At 48.0% G+C, this 9485-nt stretch overlaps 2 protein-coding genes across 3 annotated transcripts in view; one reads left to right on the top strand and one right to left on the bottom strand.

The window, feature by feature from the left end:
* Nucleotides 1-2191, bottom strand: part of GSG1L2 (GSG1 like 2) — a 16690-nt gene extending 14499 nt beyond the window's left edge. Inside the window, exon 1 of the mRNA XM_017849221.1 lies at nucleotides 1882-2191. Coding sequence (XP_017704710.1) covers nucleotides 1882-2191 — 310 coding nt within the window. The remainder of the gene's footprint in view (nucleotides 1-1881) is intronic.
* A 3461-nt stretch (nucleotides 2192-5652) lies between these two features.
* The window catches only part of GLP2R (glucagon like peptide 2 receptor), a 71881-nt gene continuing 68048 nt past the window's right edge, over nucleotides 5653-9485 (top strand). Inside the window, exon 1 of one of the 2 annotated variants that reach the window (XM_017849288.1) lies at nucleotides 5653-6354. In XM_017849288.1, coding sequence (XP_017704777.1) covers nucleotides 6166-6354 — 189 coding nt within the window. In that variant the 5' untranslated portion in view covers nucleotides 5653-6165. The remainder of the gene's footprint in view (nucleotides 6355-9485) is intronic. The other variant, XM_017849287.1, reaches the window with a different exon arrangement.

The raw sequence follows: 9485 nt of genomic DNA, 5'->3' as shown, positions 1-9485 counted from the left end.
AAAAAAAAAAAAAAAAAGTTTTGGCAGGGCACAGTGACTCATGCCTGTAATCTCAGCTACTGGGGAAGCTGAGGCCGGATAATCGCTTAAAACCCGGGAGGTGGAGGTTGCAGTGAGCTGAGATTGTGCCGTTGCACTCCAGCCTGGGCAACAAGAGGGAAATTCTGTCTCAAAACAAAACAAAACAAAACAAAACAAAACAAAACAAAACAAATAAAATAAAATAAAATAAAATAAAGAATACAGACCTCTAGACTCCACCCCGGTTCTCTTAAATTAGAACCTCCAGGACTGGGCACCTGGATATTTCTTTTACAATCTTCTTGGGTGATACATTTGATAACTGGTGTGATGCCTATATAGAGCTGTGGAAACAGAAGTACTACAGGCAGCCTTCATACGAGAACTTGGAAAGGAGGTGGAATTTCCCAAGTGATTTGCCTATACGTGTGGTGAATACAGTTTCCACACCAAAATTCTGGAACTGTCTTGGGAATCCTCCAGGACGCAGGGTCCTGAGACTTTTGCATCTGTCCATGAAGGTAGAGAAGAGACTCATAGGAAGATAGCACTCCCTGAGAAGAGAGGAACTGGGAAGGTCCCTAAATAGCCTTAGCTCCAGGCGCTATGGCAGTGTCTGTACCAGAGTTAAAGCACAAGACACAGGCACTGACCTGGATACATGGGAGGGTCATTCAGGCTGGGGACTGCCCCACAGTGGCCACCATGGGGAGATAGGGTGGTGGGGAGGAACATACAGCATCTCAGAGTGTTCTTTTTTTTTTTTTTAATTTGAGACAGGGTCTCGCTCTATCATTCAGGCTGGAGTGCGATCACACGATCATGACTCACTGCAGCCTCAATCTCCTAGGCTCAAGAGATTCTCCCAGAATAGCTGGGACCACAGGCACACCCCACCATGCCCAGCTAATTTTTTTTAAAAAAAGCTTTTGTAAAGAGAGGTCTCACTATGTTGCCTACATTGCCAGGCTGGTCTCTAACTCCTGGTCTCAAGCAATTCCCCGTCTCAGCTTCCCAAAGTGCTAGGATTACAGGAATGAGCCACCATGCTGGGCCTCGGGGGTTCATTCTTGTTGCCTTTTACTTAGGCCTCAGGAAGAAAAAACAAATGCTATGAGAATGGAAAAAGAAAAGGCAATGAGAAACTCCAGGAAAAGTACAAAGCTGCACGAGAAATTTACTGTAATCAGCTGAGGTCAGGAGAGAAATGGGGATGGGAGGAGGAGTCCTCCTTTTTCTGCCTTGGAGGCTTTGCTTCCCAAGCAGAAAGCGGGGAGTATTCTGTCCCTGAGCATGGGTTTACAGCCAGGCTGCCTAATAGAGAAGAGTCAAATTCCTCCCTCCTGAATTCTTGGAGAGGTAAAAACACTCTTCCTTTTTTAAAGATTCACTCCAAGATCATTCCAAGTGCAGGAGGAATAACAGGGATGCACCTTCGAGTTGGGTCAGGGCCATCTTTCATTCCCAAATAATTTTAAATACCAGGGATTGGGTGACAAGAACAAATGAGAAAAGCAAATTTTAATAAACACTTGGAATGTGCCAGGCCCTGTTGCAAGCACCGTATGTGAAGCTGGTCATTTCATCTTTACAATCACTCTTGGAGGTAAGTACTGCTATTATTCCCATTTTACAGATGAGAAAACCGAGGCTCAGAGAGGTGAAGGGACTTACTCAAGGATACCTAGACAGTCAGTGGAGATGCAGGATTTAAACCCAGACAGCCTGGCTCCAGAGCGCCTGCACCATCCCACACCTGTCACCCCCAGAATCTGCAGGATTCAAACCCAGACAGCCTGGCTCCAGAGCCCCGGCCCCATCCCGCACCTGTCACCCCCAGAATCTACAGGCTTTGCTCACCTTCACCGTTGAGGCTCTCCTCGCAGGACTGCCAGAGTCCCACATGGAACCCACGCTGAATGAACTTGTCATCTCCCAGCTCCCAAATGTACAGGACAGCCTGGCTGTCGTTGTCCATCCTGCCATTGCTGCTGTTGTCCGGTTTGAAGTGAATGCAGTGCTGCCCTCCCGGCTGGTCCTGGCACAGCGGCTTCACCACCCGCCGGATCCCCTCACACCAGTGGCTGCTGACCACGGCAGTGAGGGAGAAGGCGAAGGCGAGGCAGATGGGGAGGAGGAGCAGTGCCTGCTGCTGCCTGGCCCTGTCCATGGCTGAGTGAGGTGTGTGGGGCAGGATGAGCTGTGAGGCCCTCTCCTCCCGCCTCGTCACAGTACCTGCCCCTCAGCTCTGCCATCTGGCATCCTCACACAGCCTCCTCTCACGTCCCCCTGGGGAATTGCATGTGCTATCACACCATATCCAGAGGCACAGAGCCGGGGCATGTTCCTGTCAAGGGTGCTGGCCCTGCCATTCTCCCCAGGAGGTAGGTGTGCAGGAGAGCATTGTTTTTTGTTGGTTTGCTTTATTTTATTTTATTTTTTGAGATGGAGTTTCGCTCTTGTTGCCCAGGCTGGAGTGCAGTGTCATGATCTTGGCTCACCTCAACCTCTGCCTCCCGGGTTCAAGTGATTCCCCTGCCTCAGCCTCCCAAGTAGCTGGGACCACAGGTGCATGCCACCATGCTGGGATAATTTTTTTGTATTTTACTAGAGATGGGGTTTCACCATGTTGCCCAGGATGGTCTCAATCTCCTGACCTCATGATCCACCCGTCTCGGCCTCCCGAAGTGCTGGGATTACAGGCGTGAGTCACCGTGCCCGGCCAGAGGGCATTGTTTTTTAATTGTGGTAAAACACACATAACATGAAATTAACCATCTCAACCATTTTTTTTTTCTCTTTTTGAGACAGTTTCATTCTGTTGCCCAGGCTGGAGTGCAGTGGCACTATCTTGGCTCACTGTAGCCTCCACTTCCTGAGTTCAAGTGATTCTCCTACCTTAGCCTCCCAAGTAGCTGGAATTACAGGCGCCCACCACCACGCCCAGCTAATTTTTGTATTTTTAGTAGAGACAGGGTTTCACCATGTTGGCCAGGCTGTTCTCGAACTCCTGACCTCAGGTGATCCACCCGCCTCTGCCTCCCAGAGTGCTGGAATTACAGGCGTGAGCTAACACACTGGGCCATCTCAATCATTTTGTTTTTTTTTTTTTTTTGATATGGAGTCTCACTCTGTTGTCCAGGCTGGAGTGCGGTGGCGCAATTTTGGCTCACTGCAACCTCCGCCTCCGGAGTTCAAGCAATTCTCCTGCCTCACCCTCTCGAATAGCTGGGATTACAGGCATATGCCACCATGCCTGGCTAATTTTTGTATTTTTAGTAGAGACGGGGTTTCACCATGTTGGTCAGGCTGGCATCTCAACCATTTTTAAGTGCAAAGTTTAGTGGCATTAACTACACTTGCAGTGTTGTGCAATTATCACCACCATCCACACCTCCAGAACTCTTTTCATCTTTCATCATCTGTACCCGTCACATAACTCCCATTCCCCTTCCTCCCCGGCTTGGCAGCCACCATTCTTCTCTCTGTCTCTATTAATTTGACTACTCTAGGTGCCTCCTGTAAGTGGACTCATACAGTATCCATCCCTCTGTGACTTGCTTACTTCACTTAGCATAATGTCCTCAAGCTTCATGCATGTCGTAGCATGCATCAGAATGCCCTTCCTTTTTCAAGGCAGAAAAATATTCCCTGTGTTTATTGAATCACATTTTTTTCATCTATTCATACACCTGCGTTGCTTCCACCTTTTGGCTGTTGTGGAGGGTGCTGATTTTGATGGAAGACCAGGGGCTGTTTGGGTGGCTGTCTTGGTGAGACAGCCTCACCCTTGCCTTTTGCATGGAGCAGGGTCCTCAGTGTTGGATTCTGGAATCAGGGAATCCCGAGGACCTCACAGGCCTGTTTCTTGTCCAGTTCTATGTAGAGAAGGACTACAGAAAACAGATGCTGGTTCCAGGGACCCTGGGCGATGCGAGGTACAGGCAGGCTGTCTCAGGGCAGAGGTGCTGTGGAGAATGGGGAGGGTGGCATGCATCCCACTTGGGTGCAGAGTTCTGAGGCCAGGGGCCTCAGATGCTAGAAGACAGAACCCTGGGCACCATCTCTCAGGCCCTCACTGAAGGGGGCACTGGCAGGGGCAGTGACGCTGAAGATTTTTAGGGAGCTCCTCGGGCAGAGGACACTGATGAAGGAGTGAGGGCAGAAGAAGATTCTGCAGAGCATCCTGAAAACACACAGGCTCTTGATGATGTGTTAGACACCTCCTGAATACCCCCAGACAGAATCTGGAATCTATATGCCTGGGCTAGACAGTGATACTGGGTTAGTATCACTCCATCTATACTTTGCCGAGGCCAAGTCTGAGCACCTGTGTCCTGCTCTCTCGCTGGCCTGGTGGGATCCCCAGTCTCGAGGGAAGAAGCCTTACCACGTTTCATCGCTAGAGGGCACCCGCCCAATGGGTGGGGAAGTCACGTGTGGCCCCCCAACCTTCATCCCTTCAGAAATAAAGGATGTTTTTGAGAAAAAGTTGCAAGAGATGAGACAGAATATTCTTGCAAAGCAGGTATTTTTTTTTTAAAGACAGACCATCTTCCAGCATGCATCTTGGAAGATGATCTTTCATGAGCACTCACAGAACAGAGTTGCAGCCACATTCAATAACCAAAGTCCATCCCTTGGGTCCTTTCTCCCTCTAGGTCTCTCTGCCGTCCCAAAGAGATGACCACGTCGATTCCAGAGGTGACACCACTCTGAGTCCATTTCTAGGGCCTTTGTTCTGGTTGAGCATTTCATTGTTAAAGTCTAAAATCTTGCCACATGGAGCTTTTAAGATTTCTAGGGATTTCTATTAAGAAAAGCACGGCTGCTTTTCCCAACTGTTCAGAATTCATTCAGTTGAAAAGTTACCCAGGAGGAGTTCCTATGTTTGACTTGAAGAGGGAAGGAAAAAATAAAACAAAAACAAAACCAAAAACGAAGTGAAAACACGTTCTTCTTGCCTCTTGCTAACTCACTGTTCCATCCAATCAAGACATCTTCCACCTGGGCCTCCAATTTGGGAGGCTGGAAGACATTGCAGGGACGCTGGGAGCTGGCCTGGGAGAGGTGGGGTAAGAAGTTCCAAGCAGAGCCTTTCGGAGGCACGGCGATGAGCCTGCTAAGAACTCACTGGAGAGGGCAGGGGCAGGACAGGCTACCTTCCCAAGTAGCTGTGCTCGGGCACCTCTGGTCAGAAGACCTGCCTATTACTTGCTGTGTGGCTTCGGGCAAGCCATCCAACCTCTCTGAGCCTCAATCTTTCTCAGCTGTCAGATGAAGAACTCATCGTATCCTCACGGGGTTATTATCAGGCTGAGTGAAATAAGATGGTGGATTAAAAGATGTTGCCAATGCGAGTTGCGGGAAGAGCGTACACCTGTGCTGGTTAGTAAGCGCTCTATCATCAATTCCATAAAAGGGTCTGTCAGGTGGGCTGAGCCACGTGTGCTTAGAACAAGTAGGCATTTAAGACGAGTGAATGTTGGGCTTTTCAACACATTGTTTTGCTATTGTGTAGGCATAACCTAAGCCGCTGACTGGGTTTTTGCTTCACGGCCTGGGTTGGGAGCTGTTCTCTCCTAAGCTGAGCAACCATCTCTCCTGCAGTCTCTGCATAAACAGGACCCAAGGACATTCTGCCTTTGTGGTTAGTCTCAGCCCAGCCTGGACAAGCTTAATGCTTTAAAAAGAAATACCCTGCCTCAAAAAGACACCTGCCTCTAAACTGGCTCGAGGCCCATCGCCTTCTGCCAGCCATTCCTCTGCAGCTCGGACCCCAGCCTGTCTCAGCCCAGCCTTGTGCATTGAGCAGAACCTTCAGGGTGGAGCCCGCTGACCGCCTCGTTCTTTCTCCTTGGCCTGTCGAGGAAGTCCCAGAAAGCACAGCTGACTTAGGGAAGGTCTGGGAAAAATCTCCCTGCTTTTGGGGGGGTAGGGGCGGGGGATGAGCCAGGGCTGAGGAGGAACTCTGAAGACTTTGTAGATTGCTCTCGACCGCCTCAGACACTCTCGGCACCGCGTGGAGAGGATTTGTGCAAACATTTCCTCTCTGGACCGGGAGGAATGCAAGAGAAGACGGCCTGCGGTGCATCTTGGACTGCTAGAGAGATGTACCCTCACTTGTGAAGGTGCACGAGGAAGATGACGCTGGAATCAAGCAGGGCAGGGCCTGGGAGAGGAAGCGCGGGACTCCTGCCTGGCGTCCCCGAGCTGCTCATGGGCATCCCTGCTCCCTGGGGGACCAGTCCTTTCTCCTTCCACAGGAAGTACTCTCTCTGGGCCCCTGGGAGGCCCTTCCTCACCCTGGTCCTGCTGGTTTCCATCAAGCAAGTAAGAGCAGTTCATTATTATTATTATTATTATTATCAGTTGTGTGTGTTTCCTGATTTTTTTTTTTTTTTTTAAGCAATTTAGGTCTCATGTAAGCAATCTGGAAAAGAGAAAACAGTATTAAGAATATAATGAGCCACCATAATCCTAGCATTCAAAATCACTGTTCATATTTGGCATATTGTCCTCCAATATTTTCTCTATGCATTTTTTTTTTTACAACAGCTGATATTAGGAAGTATAAAACACATTGTATCCTGGTCCCCCCCAGACCCCGCATCATATTGTAAGCATTTCCTCGCGTCAATGTGAATTCTGCAAATAGCATTTACAATTGCCGCATATATCCTTCTGTTTGTCTTCAGTATTCTCCCAGGTTTGAGTATTTAGGTTGAGCAAATCCATTTTTCTTTTTTCCTTTCCTCTCCTTTCCTTTCTTTCCTTTCCTTTCTCTTCCGTTTCCTTTCCCTTCCGTTTCCTTTTCCTTTCCATTACAAAATATAGAATGCTAATTGTTTTTTTTTTTAATACAATTCAAAGAAGTGAAATGAAAACTACAAATCACTCTACTTCCAACAGCTAGAGATCACCCTCATTCACATTTGGGGGCTTATCCTTCCAGACATTTTTCTACCATCGTTTACATACAGTTTTTTGTTTGTTTGTTTGTTTTTTGAGACGGGGTCTCTCTCTGTTGCCCAGGCTGGAGTGCAGTGGTGCAATCTTGACTCACTGCAACCTCCGCCTCCCAGGTTCAAGTGATTTTCCTGCCTCAGCCTCCCGAGTAGCTGGGATTACAGTCACCCATCACCACCTGGCTAATTTTTGTATTTTAGTAGAGACAGGGTTGGCCAGGCTGGTCTCGAACTCCTGACCTCAAGTGATCTACCCGCCTCGGCCTCCCAAAGTGCTGAGATTACAGGCGTAAGCTGCCATACCAGGCCTCCATACAGTTTTTTCTTTTCTTTCTTTTTTTTTTTTTAAAAAAAAACAAACACAGGCACATACTGTAAATATTATTTTGTAATCTGCTTCATAACAAAATACACTAATAACACAACTGACATTATTATGGAGCACTTGCTCTGCACTGGGTTGAGTGCCAGGTGCCTTCTATTCCTCATATTATCTCCTTCTGTGTTCTCAGCAACCCTGTAGTTGGAGGTTCTCTTGTTAATCCCCTTTTACAGATGAGTAAACTGAGTCTCAGAGAAGTTGAGCAACATTCTTCCATGTCAGTAGATGTATTTCCGTGGAATGATATTTAAGGGCTTTAAGGATTTGTTGTAATGTATTTAACTATCCTCTATAGTTGGGCATGCTGGTAGCTTGCTTTATTCTATCCAAGAAGATTAGACCTTCGTCCTCTTTCCAAGTTTCCATTTGGATACCAGGCTATGGGCATTATAAAAGGATGATGGGAAGGATCCCCAGTTCCACTCATCTGAGTAAAGAAAGTAGCCTAAGGAATGGCTCAGGCCGGGCACAGTAGCTCACGCCTGTAACCCCAGCACTTTGGGAGGCCGAGGCAGGCAGATCACGAGGTCAGGAGTTCAAGTCCAGCCTGGCCAACATGGTGAAACCCCATCTCTACTAAAAAATGCAAAAATTAGCTGGGCGTGGTGGTACGCGCCTGTCATGCTAGCTACTTGGGAGGCTGAGGCGGGAGAATTGCTTGAACCAGGAGGCGGAGGTTGCAGTGAGCCGAGATCACACCATTGCACTCCAGCCAGGGCAGTAGAGTGAGGATCTGTCTAAAAAAAAAGGAATGGCTGTCTTCCTCCTTTGTTCCGTGGGCAGGGTGAGTCCTTGTTCATGGTCCTGGAATTCTAAACCCCTCCAGCCCCCATGTAGGGCAGGCTGTGGCACCAGGTCTCATGAGGGTTCACCCCAGGTTTTCTTTGCTGCAAGCCTGGGGCTACAGATGCAGATAACCCCTGCCAGATTTCCTACATCCAGGATCCCCTAGAGGCTGCCTTCAAGCCCTCATGGATTGTAAATGTGAGCCAAGTGAATGGTGTCATGGAATTCTTGCCATCATGGCAGCCTCTCCTCTAGTGACCAGAACATCCTTAAGGCAGGTGGCCCTGGCCTGCCTCTGTCCCAGGACTTCAGTCTGTTAGTGGTGGGGCCAGTGGTGGGAGAGTTGATTCAGAACCTTCATCCTTGCTTCCATTCTCTGGATATCTCATATCAACACTGAGTGAGCGCACCCAGCTTATCGTGTAGTTTTGTTCACAAATGTGAACAATGGCTGACCACATGCCAAGCCCTGAGACAGCACTCGGGATATTATAACATGCTTCCTCATATCTCATCTTACTTAATCCTCAACACAAGCCTCTGAGAAGCGTGTTATTACTGAGCCCCTTTTACAGATGGGCAAACTAAGCTTCAGAGGAGTTAAATGGTTGCCTTCGATGCTGTAGCTCCTAAGCACTGGAGCCGCTGTGCCTACCCGGGGTGTTTGAAGCCCTGTGTTTTTTCTTCTGTAGCGTTCTTGGGAGTTGTTGATGTATGAATATTTATGTTAGAACAGCGGAATCTGCAGAGCCTCAGGCCGGCTTACCAGGCTGAGAAAGCCACACCTTGGCCCTATCACTCTGGTATTTTTATAATCAGCAACATGACTGCTGGCAGCGTCTGCTTCCACTCTCTGCCACCCAGTCTGCGTTTTCAGAGCCTTTCTGGCTGTCTGTCCTCTGGGTGTGTCTGTAATTCTGATGGCCTTACTCTTGGTTCTCCATCTTAACCCCGTATTCCTTTTCTAGATGTTTATATTACAAGGCTTTGGGAAGACTTTGATGATGAATTCTGCTCATAGCCTCTTTCCCTGCATGGAATATAAATGACTGTGGTGTGTGTTTTGGCAGGAAGTCTTCAAAAAATCCACTTAATGAGAAATTCTCAGGGATAGTTTAGTTTCTAAATTCAAGCAGGGAAGTAGTGTGATCCCCACACCACCCTCTCCCATACTTTTTTATTTAGCAGTTGTTCTGGCATCAAAACATAAACTATCTAAGGATTTTGAGAAGTACATTGTGGCCCTTTTATACATGGATGGCAGGAAGGTAAAATGGTGCATATTTAAAATTTAAAATTTTTTTTTTTTTTTTGGCAAGGGTAGACAG

This window comes from Rhinopithecus bieti, unplaced genomic scaffold (genome assembly GCF_001698545.2).
Source record: "Rhinopithecus bieti isolate Rb0 unplaced genomic scaffold, ASM169854v2 scaffold_31527, whole genome shotgun sequence".
Lineage (NCBI taxonomy): Eukaryota > Metazoa > Chordata > Mammalia > Primates > Cercopithecidae > Rhinopithecus > Rhinopithecus bieti.
This window is presented reverse-complemented; position numbering and strand designations above follow the sequence as displayed.